We start from the raw sequence: 19,203 nt of genomic DNA, 5'->3' as shown, positions 1-19,203 counted from the left end.
AATAACTTGACTTTATCTTCCGGAAAAATATATGTTGTTTTGAACTTCTCAAAGAGGAAGAGAGAACAGATTTTGGAAACATAGACTTGAATGGAAGTGTAGGGAGGTATTCCCGAACAGGTACAAAACGGGCCCGAGCACGGTCAAAGAAAAGGTCAATACGCTATGGACCAATGACATGAGAAGTCAATGGTCCAGAGAGGTTGCACGATTCTCGGTGCAATAACATGAGATGTTATTGGACCAAAATACAAGGAAAGTGACATGTGATGCCACTGTTCAGATACATTGTTCGGCAAAGAGCCGAACAATGAGGAAAGCATATGGTCTCCATTGTTTCTTAAGGACCAGTTACATGTGAAGTAACTGGTCCAGGCCATCTGTTCGGCCATGAGATGGCCGAACAAAGAGAGAAGTCCTATTGAAAGGAACATTCTAGAAGGGTCTAGAATCACCGATATTCCGTTAAAGGGTGAGATCCCAAGAATATAGGATCTAAGAAAGATACCCAATGAGTATGGGATGATTGGCTTGTTATGGAAAGAGTCCTACAAGGATTAAGGAAATATACTGATAAAGGAAACGAGAATCCTTGATATCCTGGGTTTCCTATTTGAGTTAGGAATCCTAGGGCAACACGAATGCTTGGCAAGCAAGCATATGCAAATCTATAAATATGAGGTAAACCTAGAGGCAAAAGGTACGCAATACATTGCTTTCATATTGCTTTCCTACTGATAATTAGGGTTTGATTGCTAGTACGTGATACTAACAAAGGCATCGGAGGGCCTTTGCCACGAGAGGCAAAGGTGCGCTCACTCCTTGTCTGTTTTGCAGGACAAGGGTTTCATTGACAAATTAGGGTTACGTTCAAGAGGCACGTGAAGCCGCTGCATTCTAGTGCTGTTCAGAGCACTACTTGAATTTATTCACCTACAATTGGCGCCGTCTGTGGGAATCGAAAGAGTTCCCTTTGAAATACGACCATGGTGGAAATAGATCCAGCAACGCCACACGACCCAAAGGATGTGTTAATTGGAGGAGGGGATAAGTCTCCACCCGGGGTTCCGAGAAAGCCCGAAGGAGGACACAAGAGGACCACGAGTAAGGGCCACCCCCTTACTATCCATGGCAACTCCAAAAATAGAGATGGAGAGACGGCATCGAAGTCCACGAGAAGGACTAAATCCCATCGAGGGGATGAATCGATTGCACACTCCAGAAGTGTATACCGTAGCGAAGATGTTCTTGATAAGAAGAGACAAGAAATTGTGGAATATGCTCGTTTGATCAAAAAACGAGAATATGAGATCAGAGAATTAGAGAGGATCAGGGAACATCCAGAGGACTCCGGACTATCTCGAAAAAATTCTAGAGGCAGTGAATATGCTTTAGTACAGTACAAAAAGGCTCCTTCACGAGGAAGAAGGAGCAGAAGCAGAAGTTTGACCCCAAGGCGACATAAAGCTTCTCCACGAAAAGGAAGGAGCAAGATCCGAACACCCGAGCGAAGGAGGGTATCTCCGAGAAAGAGGAGAAGCAGAGGTCGAAGCTCTACCCCCGAGGAGGAAGGGAGTAGGAAACATCATAGGGACAGGTACGAGAGACCTGATTCCGATTGGGAAAGAATTAGATCCAAGAAAGGACCAGAGGATGAAGCCATGACTGCACGGGAAGCAGCACGGAAAGCACTCCAGAATATAGCATCCTCCCCATTTGCAAAAAAGTTACAGGAGGCTAGATTGTCGACCAGGGTAAAGCACGGAACGTTCATCCTCTAAGAGACAGATGCTGATCCCGTGGCCCATATACAGCATTACCAGCAAGCAATGTTTATGCATGAAGGAGATGATGCAATCATGTGGAAGATGTTCCCGTCGAGTTTAGGGAAGGTTGCTTTGTCTTGGTTCCACAAAATTGGGCTCACGCTCTATCCGAACATGGGTGCAGTTGGCCGAGGAATTCACTGCACGGTTCTTGACGAGCAGGAAAGCTCCCAAAACCTTTGAGAGTCTTTCTTTTATGAAGTAAGGAGAGGACGAGCCGATCAAGACTTATGCAAAGAATTACTGGGAAACCTTCAACGAGATTGAAGGATGTAGTGAAGAATACGCAATAGCCACGTTCAAAACAGGCTTACCTGTTCGGGGGGAACTGCGTAAGTCTCTAAACATGAGTCCCGTGCAGACATTGGCAAAATTGATGGAGAGAATTGAGCAGCACGCCAGGAACGAGGATGACATCCTACGAGAGGATAGTAAGTTGGCCGCCGAGCAAGTAAAGGGGCCTATAAAGAAAGCTGACAAGCCAGAGCCCAAAACTTATCGTGAAAGAAAAGATTATGGGCAGGCGAAGAAAGAGCAGTACAAGGATAAACAAGCCCCGGATCCCAAGTCATTCTTTTCAATAAACACGGTTTGGAAAGAGCCCATTTACAGGATTCTTTATTGAATAAAGAATCAACCTTATTTCAAATGGCCCCCAACTCTTGGTGGGAATAAAGATGCAAAACGTGCTACGAATCAGCACTGCAGTTACCATAAGGATTGGGGTCACATGACTGAGGACTGTGAGATGTTTAAACGGCATCTTGATGATTTGGTCTCACGAGGTTATCTCAAAGAATTTATCCAAGAAGATTCCAAGGATGAAGACAAGGCAATGGAGTTGGATTACGAACAGAATCCAAAAGGGGTAATCCATATGATACATGGATTAGCCAAACCTTATACGAGAAATGAGGTGAGATTGCTTCAGAGACAAGTGAAACATGACCAACATGTAATGCAGTTGGGAAAGAAAAGAGGGCGCAATGAAGGGGCAGGCAACGAAGGCATAGTTTTTACAGATGAAGATCTGGGAGGAGTCCAGATACCTCACAATGATGCTTTGGTCATAACCCTACGAGTTGGGGAATATGATATGGAAAGAATCCTGGTGGATTCAAGGAGTTGCACCAAAGTACTATACTATGATGCATTCAAGAAACTGGGGCTCACACAAGAAGATTTAGTACAATCAGTAACTCCTTTGGTCGGATTTGGGGCAGGAGCAGTTTGGCCATTAGGCAAGGTAACTTTGCCTGTTCGGGTTGGGACAGTGGTGCTACGAACCGACTTCTTAGTGGTGGACGTACCGTCTTCCTATAACGTGATTATAGGGAGAACATGGTTGCACAAGATGAGAGCAGTCTCTTCAACTTTCCATCAGATGGTAAAGTTCCCAGGGTCTAATGGGATTGAGCACATCAAAGGTAACCAAAAGATAGCTCGACAATGTTTGGTATCCATCATAAAAAGAGTCCATAATGGCCACCATGTTAATACTGTGGAAATTCCGGATCTGCCGACCATTGAGGATATTGGAAAAGACCCAACCGAGAGGGTAGTTGAGGATTTGAAGAAAACACTGATCAATGAGACTAATCCAGATAGGTATTTTCTAATTGGGGAATCACTGCCAGAAGAGGAAGAGAATGAACTGATAAGTTTCTTGAAAACTTATGTCGATGTATTTGCTTGGACACCAGAGGAGATGCCTGGGGTAAGTGCAGATGTTATTTGCCATCACTTGAATATAGATCCACAGCATAAACCGGTCATTCAAAAGAAACGAAGGGCAGCCGTACAGCACGTTGACGCTGTAATTGAAGAAGTGGATCATTTGTTGGAAGCCAAGGCAATAAGGGAAGTTTATTATCCAGAATGGCTATCAAATACTGTTGTCGTCAAGAAAAAGAACGAAAAATGGCGTGTGTGTGTTGACTTCACAGATTTAAACAAGGCGTGCCCAAAGGATAGTTTTCCTCTTCCAAGGATTAACCAGTTGGTTGATGCAACAGCGGGATATGGACGGATGAGTTTTCTCGATGCATATCGAGGATACCATCAAATTGCAATGTTCGGGCCAGATCAGGAGAAGACGTCTTTTATTACACCACGAGGGTTGTACTGTTATAATGTCATGCCTTTTGGGTTGAAGAATGCAGGGGCAACGTCTCAGAGACTGGCAACCATCATGTTCAGAAAATTGCTCGACAAAACTATGGAGGTTTACATAGATGAGATGGTGGTAAAAAGTAAAGCTGGGCAAGGCCATATTGCAGATTTGAGAGAAGCTTTTGAGATTTTGAGGAAATACAAGTTAAAACTCAACGCCTCGAAGTGTCCGTTTGGAGTCGGTTCTGGAAAGTTTTTGGGCCATCTTGTAACTCTAAGGGGAATAGAGGCGAATCTCGACCAAATAAAGGCCTTACAAAATTTGGAAAGTCCTCGGACAACGAAAGAAGTCCAACGATTGACTGGGATGGCAGCAGCTCTTAATCGATTTATTAGCCAATCAAGTGACAAGTGCAGACCTTTCTTTCAGCTGTTAAAGAAAAGGGAAGGGTTCGAATGGGGAGCAGAATGTGAACAAGCCTTCCAGGATCTAAAGGGATATTTGGCCTCTCCTCCCCTTCTTTCGACTCCAGAAACAGGTGAGTCTCTAGTTTTATACTTAGCTGTTTCTGAGCATGCTGTGAGTGTAGTACTTTTAAGAGATAAGGGATCCGAGCAAATCCCAGTTTATTATGTGAGCAAAACTTTGTTAGATGCCGAAACAAGGTATTTGCCCCTCGAGAAATTGGTCCTAGTATTAAAGACAGCAACTAGAAAATTGCCACATTATTTTCAGAGCCATAAAGTTGTGGTTTACACTGAGTTCCCATTAAAATCACTGCTCCGAAAGGCAGATTTCTCGGGAAGGATCTCGACTTGGTCCGTTGAGTTGAGCCAATATGACATCGACTATCAGCCGCGCACAGCAATCAAAGGCCAGGTGTTGGCAGATTTTGTGGCAGAATTCTCACCTGCGGTTGCACCTTTGCCTCCTACGAGAAAGGAGTGTGAAGCAAAGTCTCCTGTAACGAAGAAACAGGCATTAGCCGAACAAGATCCCCCGGAATGGAAGCTGTTCGTTGATGGGTCAGCTTGCAATACCGGATCAGGGATAGGGGTAGTTCTTTTTCCCCCTGAAGGATCAATGTTGGAACTATCAGTTCGACTTGGGTTCAATGCATCCAATAACGTGGCGGAGTACGAGGCACTTTTAGCTGGTTTGAGAAGTGCAAAAACCCTAAGAGCCGAACATGTTAGGGTATATTGTGATTCACAACTTGTAGTTCATCAGCTATCCGGGCAATATGAAACCCGGAGCGAGAAGATGGCGGCATATGTACAGGTGACCAGAGATCTGCTCGATACCTTCGAAAAGGTGTATATTGAGCAGATAAGTTCTGGAAAGAATGCTCATGCAGATTCATTGGCATGGTTAGCCGCAGCTGTACCATCTGAGTTTAAAAGAAAAATAGCCGTGGAGTATCTGACTGAGCCGAGCATTGGGAGAAGTGTGGAGATGGTCTTGGACGTGAACCAAGGACCAAGTTGGATAGACCCAATAGTGGAGTTTTTACGAGATGAAACACTCCCTTTGGACAAAAAAGAGGCTCATAAAATTAGGACCAAATCTGCTCGGTTCTGGTTATCCCCAGAAGGAAAACTATATAGGAAGTCTTTTACAGGACCCTACTTGCTTTGTGTGCATCCTGAGATGGTGCAAAAGTTCCTCCACGAAATTCACGAGGGAACTTGTGGAAGCCATGCTGGTGGTCGGTCCATAGCCCACCGAGCAATCACCCAAGGGTATTGGTGGCCGTACATGCAAGAAGATGCTAAGGTGTACGTAAAAATTTGTGAGAAATGTCAAAAATTTTCACCAATGATTCGAACACCAGCCGAGGACCTGGTGCCGCTGACAAGTCCCTGGCCGTTTGCTCAATGGGGAATGGACATAGTAGGTCCACTACACAAAGCAACTGGGAATCGAAAATTCCTACTAGTTGCAACAGATTACTTCACTAAGTGGATTGAGGCTGAGCCATTGGCCAAGATCACTGAACCTATGATAGAAAGGTTCATGTGGAAAAGCATCATAACTCGCTTTGGGGTACCTTATTCGTTGATTATAGACAATGGATCGCAATTTCAGAAGAAATTCAAAACTTTCTGTGCCCAGTATGGGATAAGAAATTATTACTCAACTCCAGCCTACCCTCAAAGCAACGAATAAGCAGAGGCTTCAAACAAAACAATCCTTGATGGGATTAAGAAACGTTTGGATAAGGCAAAGGGGAAATGGCCCGATGAATTGCCATTGGTTCTATGGGCATACCGAACAACGCCTAGGAGGTCTACGTGAGAGACCCCCTATTCATTAGCATATGGAACAGAGGCTGTTATTCCATTGGAAATAGGTCTGCCGACCAACAGGACCACTTTGGTTGAAAGTGGAGGAAATGACAGAGCCTTGGAGATTGAGTTAGACTTTGCCGAGGAACGACGAGAGTGGGCCCTGGTGCACTTGGCCTCATACCAAGAGCAGCTCATCAAAAGTTATAACAAGAATGTACACCCACGAGAGTTTGGTGTTGGAGACCTTGTGCTACGAAAAGTGCTCGGCAATACTAAAGTGGCTAATGAGGGAAAGCTAGGGGCGAATTGGGAAGGCCCATATCGAGTTACAGAAATCGCGGGCATTGGGGCTTATCGATTGGCGGACTTGGACGGGAACCAAGTGCCAAGACCTTGGAATGTCCATAATCTGAGAAAGTTTTTTATATGAATAAATTTTTCTTTTTGCACATCGTGATTGTGTGAGAGTTACGAATAAAACTCTCTTGTGTTCTAGTTTTGTTATTTTAGCTACAAGGGGTACGAGTAACGCCCTCTTGAGTTTTACAGTTTATGAATGAAAGTTACTTTTTTAGTATAAATTGCTATTTTTTTGGTATTTGTTTTAAATACGAATTACGAAATTAATTTCCCTCATTCGTATTGGGGAGCAGGGTATAGGATATCCATTTAAGTACGTGACACTTGAACACAAGTTCGAAACACTTGTGTAAATTTCAAACATTTAAGTACGTAAAACTTAAAACAAAAGTTTAAGTACGTGAAACTTAAACTCAAGTTTAAGTACGTGAAACATTAATCACTGCTTATCAACTTGTGAGATTTCCTTTTAAGTACGTGACACTTGAACGCAAGTACGAAACACTTGTGAGAACGCAAGTACGAAACACTTGTGTGATGTTCTAAGTACGTGAAACTTAAAGTGTGAGAACACTTGTTTGGAATTTAAGCCATGAAATATTCAAGTACGAGAAACTTAAACCCTTGCGATGCATACGAATACATGCATAGAGCATACGAGAATATGCACAAACAGTCCACAGCATACGAGAATATGCACAAACTTGGAAGCATACGAATATATGCATAAGTATGTGAAACTTCAAACGATTAAGTACGGGAAACTTACAAATCAAAGACAAGTACGAAATACTAAACGAGTTTTTAACACAGTATTCTAACATCACAAAACCACATATTCAAACAGGTGGTAAAACAGATTGTCAAAAACATGACGATTGCATTTATTCGTCTTCTGTGAGATCTTGAACAGTTGTAGGAGCAGTCGTAGGAGCTGTTGGAACAGTCGAGCCTTCCGAAGTATGTTCAGGTTGACCACCACTGACTTCCTTCTGGCCAGGATTGGTCATGACTTCACCTGGTTCAACATCAGGAACATGTTGCTCAGACGAATGTTGCTCAGACACATTCACCACCTGCTCTTCATCTCTCTCCTCTGCAATATCTTCCTCTTGACTAGCAGCACTGGGCAGTTCAATGTTGGTCCAGAGAGGAGATGATTCAGGAATCTCAGCTTTGGCAAAGCAAGCTGTCCAAGAGGCCACCCAAACTTGGTCCTGAATTCCAGGCATTTGGCTTGTGTAGCTTTCAGCGGCAACCTTGATTCCTTTGTTATACCCCTTCTCAAAAGCAGCTTTGGCTTCCGTCTGGCTCGCTTCCAATTCTTTCAGAGTTTGATGTAAGCTATCCTCAGCTCCCTTCAGTTGTCCTTTAAGTCCATCAGCTTCTCCCAGGGCTAGGTTTCTTTCTCTCTCAAGCCTGATGATGGTGCGTTGAAGCTTGTTGTTCTCGCTGACCAGTTTGGCACGTTGGGGCTCAGATTGGCTGAGTTTTTGAGCCATGGCCACCATTTTTTGCATCACCTGGAACGATCAAGCAACAGCTGTGATAAACGTACATATCAAACGCTATATACGCTATGGTTACAAAAAGAAACTTTACCTTGGCGTTATGGGACATGAAAGAGCTAAGGAGGTTGTCAGGAGACATTGCAACTTCTTTTTGCATATCCCCAGGCAACAGAAAGGCCTGGGACAATGCAAGTGCAGTCCCTTCAGTTTCAACAGTGTCCCGAGCAGTGATAGCTCGGTTCCCATGAGAGAAAAAGGGAGCCCATGCTGGAGCAGGAGATGAGGAGGATGGTGGGGGTCTTTCTTGGGATTCCTCCACCCGTTGACGTTTTTCTCTGTGGAGGGCTTCAATCTCTTCTAGAGAAAATCCAGGAGGAGCATCCGTTTGAGTCTGGCGACGACCACGACCTTGAATACTTTGGCCCCGACCACGACCTCGACCAGGAATGGTGAGAAGGCTGCCCAAGTCAATTGGCCGGTTCATCTCTGAAGGTGAGAGGGTATGGCCGCTGGAAGACGAGTTGGATGTGGAACTGGAAGCTTCCTCAGCAAGAGGGATTGGTTCGTTAGAGATCGGAGGTGTCCGAGAACGCCTCTCTTCTTGTTCGGGGACTGGTCTTGAAGGACCAGCTACTGCAGGATTATCGGCTGCTCGGGTTCTCAGATCAATAAACCCACCGTACGAAGCTTTGTAGCTGAGAAGTACTTGAGCTGCTCTTGCTCGGCCTGCAAGGTATGTCCCTTCGCCGTTGAATGCAAGTGCTCGTCTGATATTAGCTACGTGAACTTGTGGGGTTATGATGTTATAACCACGGTTAATATTTGATGCTGAAACAAAGCACAAGCAATTAGAAGCACGAAAAAGCTTTTCCTATGAAAAAGGACAAAACATATGAAATTAAGGGAAAGCACTAACGTGGGCTCCCGAAAATGTGAGGGGCATGGAAACCAATCACTTGGTCGTCCTCATCTCTGGGTTCGAAGTTGCCCGTAACGATCAGAAAGTCGTCATCATCCCCACGAGCAGAGTCAGGGAGTTCGAGAACGAGCTTCTTTCTAGAATCCCTACTTTTTAAATAATACTTAAGGGCGTCCCCAGTTCTGGAAATGCTATATAGATGGTGGATATCGTACAAGCCTAGGGAGGTCCCTAACATTTGATTTAGGGCATTTATGCCCATAACTACTCGGAAGAAGTTAGCAGAAACCTGCATTGGGGAAAGCCTATAATATGCTAAGACTTGGCGGAGCAGAGGAGCTAAGGGAAACCTAACCCCGCCCTCAACAACAGCTACCACTGGAATGTGAAGAGTATCGAAATCGAAACTCTCACGAATGGCATCCTCAAGAGCCAAAACAGTAGCTACGTTGTCAGGAATCCCATATCGAGATCTGAAACTAGCCATGGTTTGAGGAGTATTACAGTGTCTTCGAAATCTTCCCATTACTAGAGAGGTATTTGAGGTTCTTTGAAGTAAAAAGAAAAAGGGACGATAAAACCCTAAAACGTGATTGTAAACAATCCACTAGAGAAATGGAGTTGTAAGAAGAAGAAGTGATGACTTACGAGAATAGTTGATGGAATCCCTAAAAAGCAAAAAAGAAGAGGCCTTGAGACGATGAACAGAGCTTCAATGGCGGGGAAGAGCTTGAACCATTTTTTTTCTTTCTTTTCTGTAGAGGGAGTCTAAGAAAGAGATTGGGGTTTTGAAAATGGGACGAAAACCCAAAAATACCCTAAAAAGTGGGGTGGCGTACGCGAAACGACACCCCAAACGGCGTTTGAGTGTTCCGTTCCCCAAAACACGCCTGTCCGCATTTAATGTGAGCAATATGAATCGACACGTGTAAAGGTTAAGACTAAAAGCCTGTGATGGCCTAACGAAAAAGATGTTTTTGCCATGGTAAAATGATGATAAATTGCACCAATATATAAGGTGCAGGAGCAAAATGAATTTGCTCGGTAAAGGAGCTTCACACGTCATCTAAGTAAAGGGTAACAAGTAAAGCTGGGGAGCAATTGTAGGGAGGTATTCCCGAACAGGTACAAAACGGGCCCGAGCACGGTCAAAGAAAAGGTCAACACGCTATGGACCAATGACATGAGAAGTCAATGGTCCAGAGAGGTTGCACGATTCTCGGTGCAATAACACGAGATGTTATTGGACCAAAATACAAGGAAAGTGACATGTGATGCCATTGTTCAGATACATTGTTCGGCAAAGAGCCGAACAATGAGGAAAGCATATGGTCTCCATTGTTTCTTAAGGACCAGTTACATGTGAAGTAACTGGTCCAGGCCATCTGTTCGGCCATGAGATGGCCGAACAAAGAGAGAAGTCCTATTGAAAGGAACATTCTAGAAGGGTCCAGAATCACCGGTATTCCGTTAAAGGGTGAGATCCCAAGAATATAGGATCTAAGAAAGATACCCAACGAGTATGAGATGATTGGCTTGTTATGGAAAGAGTCCTACAAGGATTAAGGAAATAAACTGATAAAGGAAACGAGAATCCTTGATATCCTGGGTTTCCTATTCGAGTTAGGAATCCGAGGGCAACACGGATGCTTGGCCAGCAAGCATATGCAAATCTATAAATATGAGGTAAACCTAGAGGCAAAAGGTACGCAATACATTGCTTTCATATTGCTTTCCTACTGATAATTAGGGTTTGATTGCTAGTACGTGATACTAACAAAGGCATCGGAGGGCCTTTGCCACGAGAGGCAAAGGTGCGCTCACTCCTTGTCTATTTTGCAGGACAAGGGTTTCATTGACAAATTAGGGTTATGTTCAAGAGGCACGTGAAGCCGCTGCATTCTAGTGCTGTTCAGAGCACTACTTGAATTTATTCACCTACAGGAAGTATTCGTATTGTGATCTTAAGGATGGTTATGAGCATGTATATGTGATTACTTGTTTGATGTGTGATAAAGCATAAGTGGTATCCACTCTAAAGGTGTCTGTCCATGTGACACTATGCTTTATATTGTGTGCTAAATGTTTGAGCATGACTACGTGATAATATGAGCATGATAAGTAATATAGAGTTGGATGATCTTGCTAGCTTAGTTTCAAGATTACAATGAATGATTTATGTGTATGTACGTGAAAAGTCCTACCGCGGAGTCCATGCATGTAACGAGACACAGAAATTGAGAAAGTAGAAACATGACACCTAGGGTGTGTTAAAGACAAGGTGTGGTTTTGAAACCGAAATGTGGCCGGACTTGCCCATTGTGTGGTGTGTGTGTGTTTTTCGAAAATCACATGGGAACCCGGAGCGGCGGAACCGAGGGATGAATTGTGATTTGGTTATCCGTGGAGAGGAGCCAACGCAATTGTTTTAATGATTTTTGAAAAACCCAAATGGAAACCCAGACCGACAGAACCATTGTGGGATACTCGGAAACCTGGAGCGGCGGAACCGAGGGTTTTGAATTGTGGATTGGTTATCCGTGGAGAGGAGCCAATGCCAAATTCCATGTTTTTGTGTGTCAATGGGAACCCGGAGTGGCGGAACCAAGGTTTGGTGTGTAAAAAAACGATTTTGGAAATGTTGATTTGGTATATGAAAAATGAGACATTGTCTACGATGAGTCGCGTAGGAGAAACTCAGAAAATCATGGACACCAACGTTAGAATAGTAAATGTGGATGTGTCATTGTTAACTGTTTTGTTAAATATGCATGTACTATGTGGAAATCCTTAATTTTATGATATATTATTTGTAAGTCAAAGGTTAATGGGTATGGATTATTCTATTGAGCTCCTGTAGCTCATGGTGTTACCTTTGGTGACCCTGACATATTATACTAGGGCGACGTTGGTATATGTGTCAGACTTTGTAGATGATCAAGGTGAGCTGTACACCTTGAAGGCTTTCGAAGCCGAAGAGCTGGCAAGAATGGAGGAGCAGGCGGAGCTATAGTTAGGAACCTTAGTTTCCCTTCCCTTATGTAATAAAATTACTATCATGGGAGTTATGATTTAATAATGAGCCAGACTCTATTTAAGTTTCAATAAAAATGTTTATTTAACATTCCCAAAATTAGGGGCGTTACAACATGGTATCAGAGCTCTAGGTTCAAAACCTCGGGCATGGGTAGTATGGGTAGACCATAAGCTAGTTCGACCATTGCACAAATGTGAATTGAGTTTAAGTTTACCTTCCCAAATTGGGTGGAATTTTGAAAGCACAATCTTCGGATTGAAGCAAGGTGTGGAAATTGGCAGTACCACCAAGCTGGGAATTTTCGAACAATTGGATGATGACTTAAATCAAGAATCGAATGTGGAACCTAGAAAGCCTCCCTTAGTGTTAATAAAACACTGTCTTAAAACATTACTAATCGAGGTTTAAAACTTTTCTTTATAAATGAACCACCTGAGTCCCTACCAAGTTAACCTGCTAATTGAGACCCGCTGACTTAGAAACATGACAAACCAACTAGTGGATCGAGCAGCTGAGAAACTCCTTAGGACTCATACCACCCCGTTAGTAGAGTAGTAGTAGAGTTAGGATAAGGCCCTGTAGCCTATAGTTGCACTAGTAGTATAATCATGTAGTAGGAGCATTTCATGTTCTCTTTTATCTTTTGTTTTTATAGTAGAACTCTATGCATTCTATTGTACTTTTCTCTATCTATGAAAATTTTGTTTTATTGAAAAAGATTACTGTTGCATACTACTTAATAAAACAATTTTGACTTTAGGAAGAAACACCATTTGTAAAAGGAAAATTATTTAAGTAGACTAAAACTTCCCCTTTCGATTTCCCCTCGTAGATAGTGAATATGCGCCATGGATTAGGATATGATAATGGAGGATCCTCTAAAACCATCCCCAACCTAACCCAAATCAGGCAAGCGTTCATAGCCGCTTTGAACACCAACCGCCAAAACCAAAACCACGACAACGGACCAATGACCCGAACCCGAGCGATGAAAGAGTTCTGCAAACGCCGACCCCCGACCTTTCATGGAGATACTAACCCCATCGTGGCCGAGACATGGCTGAATGAAGTCAAGATGATCCTTAGAACCTTAGGGATTACCCGTGATGGAGATCGTGTGGCCTTAGCCACGTACCAGCTGAAAGGAGAGGCTCGTTATTCGTGGGACCTGATGGAGACGATGCATACTGTAGCCGCTATGACCTTCGCTGAGTTCGAAACCTTATTCCTCAGCAAATACTTTCCCACGCCCCTCCGCCTAGCCAAAGAACAAGAGTTCCTGAACCTAAAACAAGGAACCTTGACCGTCACCCAATACGCGGCCAAGCATGAAGAGCTATCCCGTTACGTCCTAGACTCCATCCCGAACGAGGACAAGAAGGCTAGGAGGTTCGAGTGGGGGCTAACGACCGCTCGAAGGGCCATTGTGGCTTAAGCCTTCACCACCTACGTGGAAGTGGTGGAGTGTGCGCTTTGGCTAGAGAGTCAAGAGCTGGACTTCAAAACTCGATGGAGGAAGGCGAATAACAACACTGGTGGGTCGATCCGAACCCAACCACCCGGCACCAACCGTGGACCCTACCCCACCAAACCCTCTAACCTGCCGCAAAATAACCAACCTTGGAAAACTACTACCCCCGAGCGTGGCAAACAACAGAGAAATGGTCGGGACATAGAGACAATTCAGTGCTACAAGTGTCAGGCTATGGCCCACTACCGGCAGCAATGCCCGCAACCTCAAAAGGAGAGGAATGAGAGCTTTGGAAATCAGAAAACTCAACAACTCGGACATACCGGTTTTGTGAAGCAAAGCCCTGGAGGCTCATCACAGCAGCAGAATGGGCAGAATAAGGGAAAGTAGCCCATTGGAACCCAACAAGGCACTAGAGGGCGTATCTTTGCACTGCAGACTAAGGAACAGGAGCAGGATCCCTCTGAGATCCAAGGTACGCTACAATTATATAGTACCTACGTACAAGCTGTAGAGACCCGTATTTTATTTCCACAATTCTTTATGTTTTATGAAGGCATGAGTTGTGATATAAAATGGAGAATGAGTTCGGATGTCGAATGTGCTAGAATTTAGAAGTTCGGGATGCAATTGTAATATGCATGGGTGTATAAGTGAAGGTGTGTGTAGGGGATAATTTTCCCCCATCTATATTTCTTTTCTTTTCCGGGCCAGACACACACACACGTTTCTCTCTCTACTCTCTTGGCCGACTCTCTCTTTCTCACCTCTCCTCCAAACTTCTCTCTTCGATTTCATCGCCTTAGAATGAGATTTCGGAAAAATCCCAAGTACTAAAGTTGTTCTACGCGACGAGATCTTCCTATCGATCGAAGAAGAATCATGATCGGAGCACTTTGAGGTTTCCTCCATGTTCGGGCTTGCTTCTAACCTTCGAGGTAGAGATCTCCTGCCTTCTTTATATGTGTTGAGTGTTGGTTTGATGTGCAAGGATTAAGTTTGATCATCTATTTTGAGTCTTGAATAAATCTAGTGAATGCTGAAAATTTCGTGGGTTCCAGTAATCTGTCATTTTGGGGCTCTTCTGCTAGGAATCAATTTTTGGTGTCTTCATAACTGTTAAAGTGCGTTTCAATACGAAGATTTCGGTACCAAGATCATGCAAAACCGATAATCACACAATTAGTTATGGATTTTTGAATACTGGCTGTTTGCTGGATGTGCGAATCTGTGCGTGGCTGTCTTCTTTTAACTTTCTGGGCATGATGAACATTTTGGGTGGCTTTGGGTCTTTTACAGGAGCTGCATATTTAAGTTAAGAAGAGATTGGCGTTGGAAGCAAGTAATTTGGTTAAGTATACGATTTTTGGTAAATTTCTAAAGCAGGGTTGGTTGACAGGTGCGAAAATGGTTGCGAATCGGTTTTACTTTTGATTGTTGGGTTAACCTCCTCTCGTTTCTGAACCTGGAATTTTTATTGACTGTAGGGCTTGTAGTGGTGCAACTTTTGGCATTGGTTTCAATATTTTTGGGTTTAAGATGAAAGTGTTATGATTTTTCAATCAATTTTACTTGTTCCCGCGTAGAATCTGACAGCACCAGCGGACTTTGATAAAATGGCCATAACTCCTAGCTCAGGACTTGAAACAACACACCGTTTGTTTTGTTCGAAACTAGACACATAGAGCTTTCCAACGATACATTCCATGCTTCATGGGTAGGTCCGAGCGATAACAGTTTTGCATCCAAAGTTGACCCAAATTCTGCCTTTGCACCAGTTTCACTATTACGTTGAGCTATAATCGCAAGGCCCTAGTAAGGTTACTCGAACTCTGTTTTTGATGTATGACCTTCGGATCGAAGAAAAAGAAGTCTACTTTTCAGTGTTTTAAATGTCGTTCTTAAATTTATGTTATTTGATCGGATATGGTAAGAACTTTAGATGTGAATGATTAATTTCACCTATTGGATATGTGCGAATATGATGAGTTGATCTAGATTAATTATTGGGACATGAGAATTAGTGGGCATAAGGGTTAAATACTTATAAGCGATTGCAATAGAAAATGGATTAGATGGATGATACGACCGATGATAAATTAAGTTGTAGAATGTTTGACGCAATGTGTAAATTAATTATTTGATGTCTTTCCTTGAGTTTGAATATTTGGGCTTGCGGGATACTTGCAGTGAGTTAAACAGGATTTGGTGAATCACTTGGCATGAGTGCTTGGTTACTGAGCATTGATGGGTACTACATAGATGAGGATCTTTATAAGTATTTGCAAATTAGACCATTAATGGAGATGTCACCGAAGGTGGTCCATTAGGTGGTAAAATGAGATGTGAAATGAAGGGTTGATTTACTATGTGAAGGATGTGGGTTTTTATGCTTTCTTTATTGAAATGATGAAGATGAGATTATTTACGTGTAACTAAATCTAAGTATTGGTGTGAGAGATATGCTTTGCTATGAGTTGGGATTTGAGAAATGGTGGATAAAGAGATTGCTTGCTCAGTGAGAATATGTGACACTAATTGAACCATAATGAAGGGATTTCAATGGACGCACGGGGGTCCGAAAAGCCCGGAATTTGATGAAAGGATTTCAGTGGACGCACGGGGGTCCGAAAAGCCCGGAATTTGATGAAAGGATTTCAGTGGACGCACGGGGGTCCCAAAAGCCCGGAATTGAAGGAAAGGATTTCAGTGGACGCACAGGGGTCCTAAAAGCCCGGAATTGAATGAAAGGATTTCAATGGACGCACCGGGGTCCTAAAAGCCCGGAATTGAATGGACGCACGGGGGTCCTAAAAGCCCGGAATTGAATGGAAGGATTTCAGTGGACGCACGGGGGTCCTAAAAGCCCGGAATTGAATGGAAGGATTTCAGTGGACGCACGGGGGTCCCTAATGCCCGGAAGTGCACAAGAAAGCCACGGATCCTCCGAAAGGTGTGATGCCAGAACGAATATGGGACGAACGGAGTCCTTAATGTCCGGAAATGAAATTGAAACATGTAACATAGTGAAAACGGAGAATCTTGTTATTATTTAGCATCATACTAAGATTGAAATGTCAATTTGAGTTGGTAACTTAGATCGTCTAAGATGTCGATACTAGCTTATTTTCCTTCTCATCGACTTCCCAAGTCATTGGAGCTCGTTGTCCTAATATCGGTTGAGTAAAAGACGTGCGTGTGTGGGTGGGAACGTCAGTATTGGATAAATGGAGTTAAACATTTTCCAGCGTGAGTATGGTATTTTGAGTTTCACTTTTTGGCAAAACAAATATGCTTTTGGAAAATGTTTTTCCTTGGGATCAGTCTTCATTTCTGCATATAATTTAGGTATGGATATCTCTACGAGCTAGTGTAGCTCACCCTATGCTTTCAGGTACTCGCCATGACGCTTAGCTTGGATTACATGGAGTGCACATTGAGACGTCCCTTGAGAGCTTCATTGGAATCTTTAAGGAGGCGTCGTATCATCTAGTCTAATTCATGTTGTGTACTTTACTCACAATTGAAGGTTGTATCTTTTGGTTAGAACATATGTAAAGCTAGGTATAAACTCCTCTCTTTGATTATTGTGAAGCCCTTTTAATGGAATACGTTTGGGAGACTTTATGAAAAAAAAAAAATTTAGAGAGAAGAAGAAGAAGAGACTTTGATTCTTTGTTTGGATTGGCTTGACATTTAATGGTAAATATAGTTGAGAAAAAGACTTTTGTTTGTAGAAAATATATTATTATTTTAGTTAAAAATCGAGGGCGTGACACAAGCCTTATTCGATACTGGAGCATCGCATTCCTTTATATCCGCTGCTTGCGTAGCCGCTCTAGCACTAGAAACCGAACCCCTAAGTATGAGTACGAAAGTAACCTCACCGTTGGGGGGAAGTATAGTCATTAGTCTAGTATGTAGAGGGTGCGAACTAGAAGTAGCCAACCTACATCTGCCTGCGATCTTAGGGTCATTAACATGGCGGATTTTGACGTAATCCATGGGATGGACTAGCTATCAGCACATTGAGCAGGCATAGATTGTCACCTATTTGTCTCTTTTATGTCTTTTGCCTATATCTTTTTGTGTGGATCTTGAAAAATATGCAATATAGATCTTGTTTGATAGATATCAATTCATTCTATAATAAAAAGTTTTCAAAATTATGAAAAATATTATAGATTGAAAGATATAAGCAATTAAAAAATGACACGCAATCCAAAAATGGACAATAAAAATGAGACGGAGGGAGTAGTTTTGCGACAATTTTTTTAAATTATTGATTTTATTTCAACCAGAGAAATCAGAAAAATAAGAAAATTTGAACTACATTTGAAAATGTTCAGAAAAAGAAAAAAAACTTATCCAAAAAATTTATATGTTTTGCTTAGCAAATATTTTTTATATGTTTTGGATTATTTTTGTCTTTAGCGAACTTTTTTACAACTTTGATCACAATTTTACAATATACATTCATCTCGTTGGGAAAACCGATAGTCCACGCAAAAATTGAAGCAAAAAATAAAATGCGAATTCAACAAAAATTCAAAAAGACCGACAAAAATACAGAAACGTAAAATACCAAAAATATAGCATGAAACATTTGAATTAGGAAACTATACTAAACATTCTTATTTTTTGATTTTATGAGCAAATGTTATATGCATTTTTATAAAAACGAATAAATTATGACTTCAAATGTGTAGTGTAATGTTTTCTTGTGGACCATTATAGATAACTTCGGTAAAAACACGTAAATAGTAACCTCTTTTCTAGTTTTTAAGTTGTTAAAGGAATCTTAAAAATAGTCCTGGAATCTTCTATTTTAAATCTGGGTTTATGTATGGCATTACCTAGAAGGTATGCTCCTGGCTTGGGGTAAGAAATAGGTACTGTTTGGTTGTGGGGGAAAGGATAGGGTAGGGTAAGGTGGGGTGGTTGGTTGTGGAGATAAGAAAGGAGAATTCAATCTTTGCAATAGAATAGTGCATTTTTGGCATTTCAAATTCCAAAAAGGCTGACATAACGCAAATCAGTTAATACCTTTAATGGTAACATAACGAAGGGAAGGTAAGTGCATATTGTCAGGAAACAAAGGAGGTATCTATTATTGTTAGAAACCTCAAGGGAGGTCAGTGTAATTTCAGAAACCTCAACTGCACAGTTTCGCCCATACGAATCCAAAAATAATATTTATCGATATTTGTTGGAGCTGATTTTTTACAGGGCCTCATAAAATATTATTTTTAAATTTTATGAACATCTTTTTGTATTTTTGTGGGACCTGAGTTGGGCTCCACAAAAAATGTAATGGATGGATGTAGTGTACCTAGACTTATTGTTGAAGATTAATTATGGAAAATAATTTCCCCTTTTCTTGGGCCGAACTAATCTCCATAGAACAATTATTTGGCGTATCTCACTCCACTTGGATTTTAAATAATCGGACCTTGCTCCGAATTACAAAATTAATGTGGCCCATTAATTTTTTAGCCCAAGAAACTCATAAATATTGGCCCAATTTAATTAAACTTTAATTAAATGGCCCTCCAGCACTGGCCCAAGGTTTGGTGCAAAAAATGAGTGTAAACATGTGTAATTATATGTTGTGTTAAGCGGTCAGTGGCAATCAAAGATAATGTCAGATGATAACTAAAAAAGAAATTGTTCTT

General features: G+C 42.1%; 1 protein-coding gene across 1 annotated transcript; it reads left to right on the top strand.

The window, feature by feature from the left end:
• Window positions 1-13,027: 13,027 nt before the first annotated feature.
• LOC131327635 (uncharacterized) lies at window positions 13,028-13,918 on the top strand. The gene is made up of 2 exons (XM_058360781.1): window positions 13,028-13,400; window positions 13,494-13,918. The coding sequence occupies exons 1-2, from the start codon at window positions 13,028-13,030 to the stop codon at window positions 13,916-13,918; spliced, it is 798 nt and encodes a 265-aa protein (XP_058216764.1).
• Window positions 13,919-19,203: the final 5,285 nt, after the last annotated feature.

This window comes from Rhododendron vialii, chromosome 5a (assembly GCF_030253575.1).
Source record: "Rhododendron vialii isolate Sample 1 chromosome 5a, ASM3025357v1".
Taxonomy (NCBI): Eukaryota; Viridiplantae; Streptophyta; class Magnoliopsida; order Ericales; family Ericaceae; genus Rhododendron; species Rhododendron vialii.
This window is presented reverse-complemented; position numbering and strand designations above follow the sequence as displayed.